The sequence below is a fragment of the Saccoglossus kowalevskii genome, chromosome 20, assembly GCF_978046115.1.
Source record: "Saccoglossus kowalevskii chromosome 20, keSacKowa6.1, whole genome shotgun sequence".
In the NCBI taxonomy this organism is placed as follows: domain Eukaryota; kingdom Metazoa; phylum Hemichordata; class Enteropneusta; family Harrimaniidae; genus Saccoglossus; species Saccoglossus kowalevskii.
The window spans coordinates 28,692,892-28,708,210 of record NC_140660.1 but is presented as its reverse complement, the minus strand read 5'-3'; the positions used below and the strand labels follow the sequence as shown (position 1 = coordinate 28,708,210).

Here is a 15,319-nt window from a genome sequence, read left to right as displayed (position 1 = left end):
TAAAGTAATACAGAAAGCTCTATCATCTTTATTTTATTCCATCAAAAAGTAAAACTTAAGCCAATCAGCATACAAATGTCTGATGATAAATGTTTTCACTGATCAGCAATTGCTATGACAACGTCCATAAGTTTGAGTAAACAGAACACATGCATGTATATTTAATAACTGCAACAAACAACGTCATAATTTTATCTTTGGGTGAGAATTACTGATGTTTGTCAAAAAGTTACTGCATACGCCTATAAAAACCCTAATAAAAGTAAAGCAGTTTGAAAGTAAATGGTATTTGTGATAGGCCATCTTTGAATCTGTACAGAAGAGAACAGTGCAGTTTACTAATGACATTTGGTAGATTACAAGTGAATAACTGGACTATGGTTGACAATCAGCTCAACAAAATTCTTGAATTTGTGATATCATTCCCCAAAAGAATCAGCTTGGGTTCCATGTAAGAGCAAACCAGTTGTACATATTATTCCACCACATTACAATGGATCTAATCAAAAGAAATTACACTTCACATTATCATTGTGTCTGAACAATATTCATCAAGACAAATAAAATTGGTCTATACATATGTCATGCAAGCTGTGCTATTAACAGTTCATTTAAATGTAACATGGCTGGAGTACGACAGACGAAAAAAAAATAACAGAACCACTCACACCGGCAAGATAACATTTTTGGATTTTATTTTTGTGTGCCAAAAAATCACAGGAATAAACCACATTCATAGCAAATGTTCACTACTGATTAAAAACTGTCTGAAATATGTTTGCAATATTTTTTTTTTTTTTACATTTTTTGAAAAACATCCAAGATGAGTATAAACATTTAAACTTTTTGGCAATAAACAAAAAATACTTTATTTTCGCTTGGAATTAATTTTTGCTATTTTTGCTGAAGGAAAATAAAATGCAGCGAATATACTGTTTTTCGTATATTTTACATTCAACTCGTATAAAATCCATACAAAACACACAAAATGTCTTCAGCAAAATTTACTCCAGATACAATTAAGTATTTCACAGTACACTAGTTGTCCCAAGCTTTTCAAAAGAAAAATCAGATGAACAAGATAATTTGTTGGTGTGGCCTTGCAAGCTTTCCCCTAAATACACACCAGGCTTATAGCAACTCTCTAAAAATATGTTTTGCTAATCATCACCAGATGCAGTGTTGCCATGACAGTTTGGCAAGTCATGGAGATGAATTCACATTTCACAGAGCTAAGGGGGTGAATCATTAGAAACTATGGGAGGGAAGGAAACTGGGCAAGTTTTTTTTTTTCAAGACAGAATTTGTCCATGTGCAAGTTATTCCACCCCCCTCCCCTACCCAGATTCTAATGGTTAACACCTTAACAACTCTTGGTTATAACCTATTATAAAAATGCAAGTCACAAAATGCCAGGATGTTGGAGGTTAAAGGTCATACATCTCATCAATTCAGGTATAAGGATATGTATTATAATCAACAGGAAATAGAATTCTTGGACTAGACTATTATATAAATAGGGGTGGTCAGCCTGATTCTTCCCTTGATTCATATATTTTGTTTCCATCTACAAAGAGTGTGTGTACGATCCAATCATGTCTTTCACCGCTGCTAACCGCTTTTATATAACACGCAGGATCACATACTTTGAAATAAGTTTCTGTTCCGTCGTCCACAAATTTACCCTAGAAATAAAAAAAATGAAAGAATAATTTCACCTTTGTTTCATGGATAATATGAGCCTATGAAGTCACTCATATCAACCTATGACGTTCATATCAACCTATGGCATCACTCACATCACCCGTGTCGACCCACGATGTCACCCGTGTCGACCCACGTCGTCACCCGTGTCGACCCACGTCGTCACCCGTGTCGACCCACGTCGTCACCCGTGTCGACCCACGTCGTCACCCGTGTCGACCCACGTCGTCACCCGTGTCGACCCACGTCGTCACCCGTGTCGACAGGTGGCTGGCTAAATTGACAGGCAGACAGGTGCAAAAACACTATTGGTGCAAAAACAGAATATTTTACCTTCGTCATGAGAGCGGTTCCAAAACCACCTTGATAGTTATTACTGGATGGTACTGCAAGTACACCAGGAACTGGATAATAAACTTCACTAGACCACTACTCATGTTTGATATTTTGGCTAATAATATAGGGTCCAATCCAAGTCTGTAATATAAACATAGTACAAAATTAAGCCTTATCAGCCAGACAACACCAGGTACCAGATTATAAAGCTAACTAGACCAGCATCTACCACTACTCATGTTTGATATTTTGGCTAATAATTTAGGGTCCAATCCAAGTCTGTAATATAAACATAGTATAAAATTAAGCCTTATCAGCCAGACAACACCAGGTACCAGATTATAAAGCTAACTAGACCAGCATATACCACTACTCATGTTTGATATTTTGGCTAATAATTTAGGGTCCAAACCAAGTCTGTAATATAAACATAGTACAAAATTAAGCCTTATCAGCCAGACAACACCAGGTACCAGATTATAAAGCTAACTAGACCAGTATCTACCACTACTCATGTTTAATATCTTGGCTAATAATTTAGGGTCCAATCCAAGTCTGTAATAAAAACATAGTACAAAAATTAAGCCTTATCAGCCAGACAACACCAGGTACCAGATTATAAAGCTAACTAGACCAGCATATACCACTACTCATGTTTGATATTTTGGCTAATAATTTAGGGTCCAAACCAAGTCTGTAATATAAACATAGTACAAAATTAAGCCTTATCAGCCAGACAACACCAGGTACCAGATTATAAAGCTAACTAGACCAGTATCTACCACTACTCATGTTTAATATCTTGGCTAATAATTTAGGGTCCAATCCAAGTCTGTAATAAAAACATAATACAAAATTAAGCCTTATCAGCAAGACAACACCAGGTACCAGATTATAAAGATAACTAGACCAGCATATACCACTACTCATGTTTGATATTTTGGCTAATAATTTAGGGTCCAAACCAAGTCTGTAATATAAACATAGTACAAAATTAAGCCTTATCAGCAAGACAACACCAGGTACCAGATTATAAAGCTAACTAGACCAGCATATACCACTACTCATGTTTGATATTTTGGCTAATAATTTAGGGTCCAATCCAATCCAAGTCTGTAATATAAACATAGTACAAAATTAAGCCTTATCAGCCAGACAACACCAGGTACCAGATTATAAAGCTAACTAGACCAGCATCTACCACTACTCATGTTTAATATCTTGGCTAATAATTTAGGGTCCAATCCAAGTCTGTAATATAAACATAGTACAAAATTAAGCCTTATCAGCAAGACAACACCAGGTACCAGATTATAAAGCTAACTAGACCAGCATCTACCACTACTCATGTTTAATATCTTGGCTAATAATTTAGGGTCCAAACCAAGTCTGTAATATAAACATAGTACAAAATTAAGCCTTATCAGCAAGACAACACCAGGTACCAGATTATAAAGCTCACTAGACCAGCATATACTACTACTCATGTTTGATATTTTGGCTAATAATTTAGGGTCCAATCCAAGTCTGTAATAAAAACATAGTACAAAAATTAAGCCTTTTCAGCCAGACAACACCAGGTACCAGATTATTAAGCTAACTAGACCAGCATCTACCACTACTCATGTTTAATATTTTGGCTAATAATTTAGGGTCCAATACAAGTCTGTAATAAAAACATAGTACAATCAAAGAAAGCTTTGAAAGAACTCCCGTGTGCTGAGGGAATAGGGATCATGATGTAATATTCAGGAATATTTGAAAATGATAAACAAATTATGAATAATCTATTAAATAAGGAGCCACCAGTAGTCATCTACACACATAGACATCGTATACCTACAATAAGCCTACTTAAAATATGCATAAAAAGTCTACACAAAATTGCAACATTAAAAAGAAAACTGAAATATTTCATAAAACATTGGGGAAAATGAAATGCAACAAAAATAGTAAACAAATAAATGCCCAAAATAAACTTATAGGGCATTTAAAAATATTTTAGAAATTTAGTTAACACGGAAAACGTGAAGTAGCAAGAACAACTATGTAAATTTCTGACAAACAATCACAATCTAAATATCTAAAATTCAAACCACTATCTTAATATCAATATGTGTGTCAATAAATATTATATTTATTTATTTTCAGTTACGTATATCACAATCTTTTTGATTGGTTTGTATATCCCGAAAATCGACATGGTAAAATTACAACTATCGTACAGCTCAGTACCATAACAAATATTAATAATTTACGGCAGACGTACTTCTCGGTACATCAAATTCAAAGTAATCCCCATCGCGTCTCATTTGTTACTACGTATAAATTGACACTATCTGGGGCACGTCGCACGCAATGAGTACCAACCAAAAATACACACAGGACATTTTAAGTGGCTCGAAACAAAACCTATTCGCTAATTTTCGTTTCGAAAACATCTACGATGGCTTAAAACCCTGCAGCCCGTCCCGCATGTTTTTTTTACCAGGCAGGAGACGCCGGTCAGCGTGGCGTTGCCCCAGTGGTTTCCACTGTGCATCCAGTAGTTAATGCTGACATCACGGTCTATACATTCCACATGAAGCATGGTATTCAGCTTAACCATATTTTCTTTTTTGCTCCATGGCTTAACTTAATAGGAACAGTAACTTGAGCAATAAATGTGCCTTCCGATTTGAGGGATATCGTGCGGTGTAATATTCATCTACCACTACTCATGTTTAATATTTTGGCTAATAATGTATGGTCCAATCCAAGTCTGTAATAAAAACATAGTACAATCAAAGAAAGCTTAGAAAGAACTCCCATGTGCTGAGAGTATTGGAGACACATTAAATATAATTCAAAATTACTTAGCTTGAAAACTAATTATGCAAATCAGAAAATTAATATGAACAGATTTGAGTGTAAAACTAATGAGGTCTGCGCAATGTAACAGAAAATCTATGTTTCCAAGTTTAATGGAAATGTGATTAGAACCAAAAAATTATGAATTATTATGCTTATTAGGGAATTAATATGAACAGATTTTTACCCCAAACTAATTAGGTTTGTACATTGTCCTAGAGCATCTTTGTACTAAGTTTCATTGAAATGGAATAATTAGTACTTTAGATATCAGTGTGAAAGCTTAAAATTGGTTAATTATGCAAATTAGGTAATTAATATGTACAGGTTTTAACCCACAATTATCCAGGTCTGTCTATTGTCGTACAGTACCCGAGATATCAGTGTGAAAGTTGGTTAATTATGCAAATTAGGTGACTAATATGCACAAATATTTACCAGAAACTCATTGGGTCTGCATAATTCTAGATTCATTGAAATGTGATGATTAGTACTTTAGATATCAGTAGAAAAGCTGAAAATTAATTATGCAAATTATTTATTAATATGCACAATTATTTGCCCTAAAACTAATCAGGTCTTTGCATAGTCCTAAAGGATCTATGTACCAAGTTTCATTGAAATGCGATGATTAGTAATTGAGATACCCGTGCAAAAGCTGAAAATTAACTAATTATGCAAATTAGGTGATTAATATGCACAAATATTTATCAGAAACAATCAATCTCTGCATAGTCCTCGAGTATGTAAGTACCAAGTTTCATTGAAATGTAATGCTCACTACTTATATCAAATGCTGAAAAATTAATTAATTATGCAAATTAGGTAATTAATATGTACTGATATTACCATAAAAACTATCAGGTCTGTGCAGTGTCATATGACATCTATGTACCAAGTTTCATTGAAATGTGATGATTAGTACTTACATCAAATGCTGAAAATTAATTAATTATGCAAATTAGGTAATTAATATGTACTGATATTACCATAAAACTATCAGGTCTGTGCAGTGTCATATGACATCTATGTACCAAGTTTCATTGAAATGTGATGATTAGTACTTGAGATATCAGTGGAAAAACCGAAAATTGACTAATCATTATGCAAATTAGGTGATTAATATGCGCAAATATTTATCGGAAACAATCTCTGCATAGTCCTTGAGTATGTAAGTACCAAGTTTCATTGAAATGTAATGCTCACTACTTATATCAAATGCTGAAAATTAATTAATTATGCAAATTAGGTAATTAATATGTACTGATATTACCATAAAAACTATCAGGTCTGTGCAGTGTCATATGACATCTATTGTACCAAGTTTCATTGAAATGTGATGATTAGTACTTATATCAAATGCTGAAAATTAATTATGCAAATTAGGTAATTAATATGTACTGACATTACCATAAAAACTATCAGGTCTGTGCAGTGTCATATGACATCTATGTACCAAGTTTCATTGAAATGTGATGATTAGTACTTGAGATATCAGTGGAAAAACCAAAAATTGACTAATCATTATGCAAATTAGGTAATTAGTATCCACGGATTATTACCAAAAACTAATCAAAACCTAGCATTAGTTCAGAGCATGTATGTACAAAGTTTCATCAAAATACAATGAGTGGTTGTTTAGATATCAGTGGAACAATCATGGAACAGCTAAAAATCAGCTAATTATCATGCAAATTAGGTAATTAATATGCACGGATTTTTACCAAAAACTAAGCAAATCTGCGCACTTGTTCAGAGCATCTATGTACCAAGTTTCATCAAAATCCAATGAGTGGTTCTTTAGATATCAGTGGAACAGTCATAGAACAGCTAAAAATTAGCTAATTATCATGCAAATTAGGTAATTAACGAGCATGGATTTTTACCAAAACCTAATCAAATCTGCGCATTGGCCCAGAGAAGGAAAAGAAGGAAAGAAAGAAGGAAAGAAAGAAAGAAAGAAAGAAAGAAAGAAAGAAGGAAAGAAAGAAAGAAGGAAAGAAGGAAAGAAGGAAAGAAGGAAAGAAGGAAAGAAGGAAAGAAGGAAAGAAGGAAAGAAGGAAAGAAGGAAAGAAAGAAAGAAGGAAAGAAAGAAGGAAAGAAAGAAGGAAAGAAAGAAAGAAAGAAAGAAGGAAAGAAAGAAAGAAAGAAAGAAAGAAAGAAAGAAAGAAGGAAAGAAAGAAAGAAGGAAAGAAAGAAAGAAAGAAAGAAAGAAAGAAAGAAAGAAAGAAAGAAAGAAAGAAAGAAAGAAAGAAAGAAAGAAAGAAAGAAAGAAAGAAAGAAAGAAAGAAAGAAAGAAAGAAAGAAAGAAAGAAAGAAAGAAAGAAAGAAAGAAAGAAAGAAAGAAAGAAAGAAAGAAAGAAAGAAAGAAAGAAAGAAAGAAAGAAAGAAAGAAAGAAAGAAAGAAAGAAAGAAAGAAAGAAAGAAAGAAAGAAAGAAAGAAAGAAAGAAAGAAAGAAAGAAAGAAAGAAAGAAAGAAAGAAAGAAAGAAAGAAAGAAAGAAAGAAAGAAAGAAAGAAAGAAAGAAAGAAAGAAAGAAAGAAAGAAAGAAGGAAGGAAGGAAGGAAAGAAGGAAAGAAGGAAAGAAGGAAAGAAAGAAAGAAAGAAAGAAAGAAATTATATATTATGAATTATTTTAAAAATCTGTTTTAAAAAAAAAGTAATTATAAAAGTAAGTAGTTTCTCAAAAGACGTCACTGTAACACAAAAAAGAATACTATTACATTGATTTATAGACCAATGAACATTGTCATGAAATTTATGACCAACTTTTCAAAACTTATGAGTAGGCATCTACCTTAAATAACCTCTTTATCCTAAGTGCAACTGCATTAGCACAAAATCACAAAATTTAGTTTAGTTTAATTTGCATAAATTAGCATAACAATGGGATGAATAAATTTGTATAAATTAGCAAATTATTTGTGAGCATTATTAGTGGGAGTATATAACGAAATACACCATGCAAAAATTCAAATAAGTTGAAAGTTTATTTTTCACCACTGCAGAAGTATTTACAGGTAGTGTATAAGCTGCAGACATATAGCACTACAATTACAATGTCTGATCCTATTTAAATTCTAAATAATCAAGATTCGCCTGGTCTTCACATTGGCCCATTTCTCTACAACTTGGGTGAAGTTGAACTCAGAAACAGGTGGACCCTCTACTTTGATTATCATCAGCCAGTTCAAAACCTTTTCTGATAGTCTATTTCTGGATTCTGTCTTGACTCTTGCCATTGTGGAGAAACCCCTTTCACAATCTGAAATTAGGAAGAAAGAAAGAAACAGGTTATAAATAATTCATGCAGTCTGATCCATGAATTATTATGTAACTGGTTGGTTGAGTGTAATAAGCACAAGTATACAGTTGTTTCAATTGATACTTACCGACAGTTGATACTGGGAGAACCATCTTGCTCAAGTTGGGAAACAAGTCTTTGTAGACTGAAGTGAGCATCTTGAGAATGTCATGATATGGCTTGTTCTTATTCCTCATCATTGTCTCTTTGAATAGATCCCACTCAAATTATTTAATTCCTTATATTCAATGTACCAGCATGTAAAGGCAGCAGTGAAAACTCCCTGGGGGGTAACTAACTACTTTAATATTAGTATGGGTTTGCAACAGGGCTCTGTGATTTCACCTCTTTTATTTTGTTTCTACATTAATGATCTTCATGGGGCTTTTCAACGAGGTCATGAAAGTGTAGTTTACCTGTGTGCTTTGAAATTGTGTTACCTATTGTATGCAGATGACCTGGCTCTGTTTAGTAGTACACCCATTCGTTTACAACGATTATTGAATAATTTGGCAGACTATTGTTCAAAGTGGAGACTTACAGTGAACCTTAAGAAAACTAAAATTATTGTTTTTCGGAAAGGGGGTCGTTTAAAAAACAGTGAAAAATGGTTTTGGAAGGGTAAAAGCATTGAAACTGTTTCAAAATATAATTATTTGGGGGTTATACTTTCCAGTTCTGGAAAGTGGTACCAGGCACAAAAATATGTTTCTCAACAGGCCAGTAAAGCACTTTTTTGTTTGGAAAAAAAGATACAGAATTTGGGTGGTGTGCCGCCTGATGTTGCTTTTCGTATATTTGATTGTAAAATCCTCCCAATTCTCCTCTACGGTAGTGCTATTTGGGGCACTCATTCTGATATTAATGATGTGGAGAGAGTACACAATAAATTTTGCAAATTTTTACTAAGTGTTAGTTTGGTTGCCACTAATTCCGCTGTTAGGGGAGAGTTGGGTCGGCATTATCTTGGAGTGTATGTAAATGTTGAAATTATTCGTTTTTGGTTAAAACTAATACGTGATGTTTCTCCACATATTTTAAAAGAATCGTATAAATTTCAACTTAATATGGCAGGAGCAGGTGCTATTTGCTGGGCTTTGACAGTTAAAAATCTTCTCTATAAATATGGTTTTGGACATATTTGGATTGACCAATATGTAAGTAACTCTATTGCATTCCTGGAACTATTTAAACAGAGGTGCTTTGATATTTCCAGACAAGATTGGAGCTCTGAAATTAATAGAAGTCTCAAACTAGTAACTTATTGTAAGGTGAAACATGAATTAACATGTGAGAAATATCTTACAAATATTGGTCAGTCTTATGCAATATATAGAAATGCTTTATGTAGATTAAGGATCTCGTCCCATGTACTACAAATTGAAAAGGGTAGGGCCAGTGGTACTCCACGTAACCAGAGGTTGTGTCCTTTTGGCTGTAATGTAATTGAGGACGAATACCACTTTACATTAGTTTGTCCCAAATACAGCTCCCTAAGGTTGAAGTTTATTGCACAGTATTACTTCTCCCCACCTACAGAGATAAAGTTTATTTCATTATTTCAGAATCAAACCCCATATATACAATTAAACCTTGGTAAATTTATATTTTATAGTTTTCAAGTACGTCAGCTTATGCTTGAAGAGAACACTTAATTATGCAAATGTTATGTATTATGATTTTATATTTGTTTTTCTTTACTTGTTTCTGCGACCATTCCAATCTAATTTATTATGTATTTATTTGTATCTGTACATAAGGCCAATGGCCACAGTACGAAATAAAGATATATATAATAATAGATCCCACTCAGATAAAACCACTTCTTCATCAATGAACATAATGTTCACACAGTATCCGTGAAAATAAAATGTATTTAAACAAATTAAGCACTTTGAAACATGTTACCAGTTTTGCAACACCAAACATCTACACCTGTCAACAATGATAATGAAATAAATTTATACTAACCTCCAGTTTCTCTTTCTGACTGGTATCTTCTATAATGTCCTCATGACTGGTTGTGATGAAACTAGAATCAAACACTGTGAAACTGCTTACTAACTTCACATCTGGGTATCTTTCCGCAAGATTTGATGTCACACTGTCTATATATTTATAGTATATCTAGAAAATAGAATGAAAGAAAAACATCTCTTCAAGGTAGACACTGCACGTTGATGTGATAGCCATTGCACTGCTTTGGCTTCCTTCAGTTTTAGCTGAGGATCTCCAAGTATTTTCTGTAAAAGTTACAAAAATAAATAAAATTAATATTAAAGAAGTCATTGAAAATGACACAGTCCCTGTTAAATTTTTGAAAGTTCTCTTCGAGCTCGTCATGTTAAAGCGGAGGGGTTGTCGCGAGCGTGTCCTTGAAACTTGAGTTCCAAGTGGCGTATACAACAGATTGTTTATTTACATCAAAACACTTGTTCCGTGTAGTAGTAATATGGCCAAAAATAAAAACAGCCATTATTCGACCATCTTTGATCTGATTATGAAACACACTGATATGTATGATGTATGTGCCAAATACGGATGAAAATGGTACATAAATTGTGGAAATAAAGTAGTAAGGCCAAAAAGTCAGATGGCTGTCAATCGGCCATCCTTGACCTGATTTTGAAACAAATTGTTATGGACATGCATCCTAACATGTATAAAGTACATGTATGTGCCAAATTTGAATGAAAACTGACAAAGCACATCCAAGATACTGCATAAAAAAACAAACAAGATGCCGACCAGTCGACCATCTTTGATCCAATTGCGAAATAAATCGTCATGGACATGTATAATCTATGTACCAAGTTTAAATGACAACTGACAAAGCATGTCCAAAATACAACATTTTCAAAAAACAAGATGGCTGCCAGTCGGCCATTTTGAATCGAATCGCTAAACAACTGCATGTGCATATGTACCACATAAGGTACTAGGCACATGCAAAGAATGAACGGAATTGGTCCACAGGATTCTGAAATATGACTCTGGACAGACTAACGGACGGACACACGAACGGACGGAAGGACAGACAAACTCAGGAACTCACAGACGGTCGGGGACATGTATCCTAACATGTATGATCTATATGTACTAAATTTGAATGAAAACTGTCAAAGCATGTCCAAAATACAACATTTTCAAAAAACAAGATGCCTGCCAGTCGGCCATCTTTGATCCAATTGTGAAATAAATCGTCATGGACATGTATCCTAACATGTATAATCTATGTACCAAGTTTAAATGAAAACTGACAAAGCATGTCCAAAATACAACATTTTCAAAAAACAAGATGGCTGCCAGTCGGCCATTTTGAATCGAATCGCTAAACCACTGCATGTGCATATGTCCCACATAAAGTACTAGACACATGCACAGAATGAACGAAATCGGTCCAAGGGATTCTGAGATATGACTCTGGACGAACGCACAGACGTACGGACGGAGACCGAATTACAAGTCCCCGTTTTCGGACTTCGTCTGAACGGGGACTATTATAATTGAATGACTATAGATGCATACTATGTTGTATAGATCAATAATTGATAATGAAATGTGCACTTGCCTGAATTTCATGTAGTCCAGCCATTCTCACAGTTGAACAACTGCTGCAGTATGCTGCTAAACTTCTTTAAATATGGAATATTATTGACTGCTTGTGAAGATGCCAGGGCCGGTCTGTGTGCAATACAATGTATGTTTATCATTGCTGGGTTTTTCTCTCTCAACATGGCTGCCACCTATAAGTAAAAGAATTAACAAACATGTTTAAAAGCTCTGTATTTTTAGTAATCTGACAATGGTTGGTTCTGGTGACAAACAAAAATACATTTACGCACCCCATTTCTATTCCCCACCATTACAGCAGCTCCATCAGATCTCAATCCTGCACAGCTATTGAAAGATATGGACTTTTCTCAAATAAATCTTCAGTGCTCTTGGTAATTGAGACAGCTGTTCTATCAGCAAGATCATCCATATTAACAAAGGCAGTTTTTACCTGATAATGAAGAGAAAAGAAAATATTCAATGCAGCAGCTCTATAAATACAAAGAGCAAACAGATTTGAAAACAAATTCAACAATTGGTTGGCAAGATTATAACAGTCTACTTACTTCATATGTTTCTCCAGTGAACTTGATATATTTTATGTACGATATTAGCTGCTTCAGAATGGCTATATCAGTAGTTTCATCCATCATGATGCTGAACACTGGACTTCTTTGTATATCTAAGAATATGACATCACTAATATCACCAGCCATAGTTGCCAACATTTCTTGTAACATTCGCTCTGAATGATAATTGGCATTGTTACCCTAAACAAAAATAACAAAAATATTTATATAATTATTTTAAAAATGAGTACACATTTATTCAAATACACTTACAAGAAAATACTAAGGTACTAATGTGCAAACTATACAAAATAAATCATAATTTTCATAAAACCCCAAGTATATAAATCCCATGTATGGTTTCCACAAACCCTGCTAAAAGTTGCAAAACAAAATAATGAAAAATCTAAATACCTGATTAAGATGAGAGAGATACGAACAGCCAGATAGTTGCATTAATTCCAGTAGTGATTTATATTTTGTTGTATAAGCCACCTCATGCTTTGCCAACCAATACACAGTTTGGAATGTAGTTTCAACGGCTTGGCGATTGTAGTTCTGATGTGTAACAAACGCATCGACGACTCTGTTTTCCTTCGATTCTTGGAAAATTGATATCGCTCTCTTGTGCATCTCTGACTTTGAGTGTTTGTTAACTCCTTGCTTTGTTATGTTTGTACATGGTACAGAACTCCATACTCTTGAACCTTTATCCGATGATAAATTAAATTTACCACAATAATCACACATCATGCCTATTTTAAGTAAAAAAAACAGAACAGAAATGTGTTATTGTCAGTTATGGTTTGTAAATACAAGCGATCATCAGTCAAAACAAACATGGCGCCCGAGGTCACGATTCACATGCGCATGTCGCTAAAATCGGGGATCACATAAGTATCACAAGTATTCTGTGCATAAAGCCTTTCTGAAATAAACCTTTTTCAAAAAATAACAAGTCATTGAAAATGACATAGTCCCCGTTAAAATTTTGAAAGTTCTCCTTGTGCTCGTCATATTGAAGCAGAGGGGTTGTCGTGAGCATGTCCTTGAAACTTGAGTCCCAAGTGGAAAATACAACAGATTGCGTGACAACCCCTCCAGTTTAAGAAATAGCAGAGAAAAACATAGACCACAAGTGAAAGTAAAACAAATTGAGGTGCATGTCTATGTTATTGCACTTGCTAAAATTGTTTAAAATATGTGTCTGAGGATGGGAATGAGGCACTAAAATTACATTTCATGAATAGGAATGCTTGTTGCCATGGTGCTTACAATGTTAACATATGTGTAATGACCGAATTTGAAATTCTGGGATAGGGAATACAGCAATTGCAACTCTTTGTAATTGTATTGTTTGTTCTGGACTAAAGTGCCTAAGAGACCCTTTCTACAAGTCGAGCGCCCTGTTGTGATGAATAATATGGTGAAGGCAGTGTCCTCAAATTTGCACTTTTAATTAATAAATATCAGTTCAAAATAATGTGTTGAATAAGAGTAAGTTAGGCATAGGCCTAATTCAAAAATGTCTGCATGTCCAAGTTATCACATTTTAAATAAACAAGATGGCCACAGGTCGGCCATATTTGATCAAATTGCAAATTGAATTGACATGTACATGTATCCATTTATGACATGCTAAATATCAATGAAAAGGATACATGGGTGACAGAGATATAGTACTATGGTCAAAAATAAAAATAGCCGTTATTCGGCCACCTTTGATCTGATTATGAAACAAACTTGACATGTATGATGTATGTGCCAAATACAAATGAAAATGGTACATACATGTAAATCTTGGAAATATAGTAGTAAGGCCAAAAAGTCAGATGGCTGTCAATCAGCCATCCTTGACCCGATTTTGAAACAAAATGTCATGGACATGTATTCTAACATACATGTATAAAGTATGTGCCAAATTTGATCGGTCCAAAGGATTCTAAAATATGACTCCGGACGGACAGACGCATAGATGGCCGGAGGATATGTATCCTTACATGTATAATCTATGTACCAAATCTGAATGAAAACTGACAAAGCATGTTCAAAATACAACATTTTCAAAAAGCAAGATGGCTGCCAGTCGGCCATTTTGAATTGAATCGCTGAACCACTGCATGTGCATATGTCCCACATAAAGTACTAGGCACACGCAAAGAATGAACGGAATCGGTCCAAAGGATTCTGAGATATGGCTCCGGACGGACGGACGGACGGAGACCGAGTTATAAGTCCCCGTTTTCGGACTTCGTCCGAACGGGGACTAATAATGCGAAAAGTAAAAATCCCCCATCTTCAAACACCGGACTCATGGTTTCTATACATCTGAATGGAATTCCCACGGAGGTTCGCTGGCAGGGCTGCCTTATAGAAGACCACTTAAGCAAGCCACTAAAACACTAAAACAATTTAGATTATTTTGGCCTGGGATTTTGGCGTGAACAAGATTAAAAACATGTACTTACCCTTTCCATCTGACATTACTGTCAACCATGAGTTGGCTTCTTTCCATCGTCGGTCAAATCCCGCCTTTCTTTTCTTCAAATCTTTCAACTTTAACGGGTCCGTGGCAAGTCTCTTTCTAGACGGTGAAGTTACGTGATGTATGCAGACGACGGGGGATACAACAGACGTGATCGGTGTTTTATCAGGTTGGTCGGGTCTAAACCACGACAGCAAATTCTTTTTGACTGGGATGTTTCGAAGAGACATGCTTACTTGTTGTAATCAGGATCAGCAATGAAATTCAACGTGATTTTGATGGACTTTTATGTGGTAGAAGTATTGCGGCGTATTTGAAAAAACATTATCGCGTCTAGTGAGTGTCTAGTGGACTCTCTTTTGTTGGTGACAAGAGGTGTGAAACCGTGAACGGTGCCACACTATAAGTGTCTCTTTAACATTGCCGACTTTCTGAGTGCGTACTGCAGTCGATCGCTAAGGTGTCGATCACCGCAAAAAGTACCTTTGTTTTTGAGGCGTGGGCGTTTAACAATAG

The 15,319-nt window shown here is 34.7% G+C and overlaps 1 protein-coding gene across 1 annotated transcript in view; it reads right to left on the bottom strand.

The window, feature by feature from the left end:
- Window positions 1–15,319, bottom strand: part of LOC146730196 (fas apoptotic inhibitory molecule 1-like) — a 31,593-nt gene continuing 16,274 nt past the window's right edge. Inside the window, exons 3-4 of the mRNA XM_085494526.1 lie at window positions 2,038–3,567; window positions 1–1,685 (exon numbers count right to left, since the gene is read on the bottom strand). Coding sequence (XP_085350652.1) covers window positions 1,527–1,685; window positions 2,038–2,046 — 168 coding nt within the window. The 5' untranslated portion in view covers window positions 2,047–3,567 and the 3' untranslated portion in view covers window positions 1–1,526. The remainder of the gene's footprint in view (window positions 1,686–2,037; window positions 3,568–15,319) is intronic.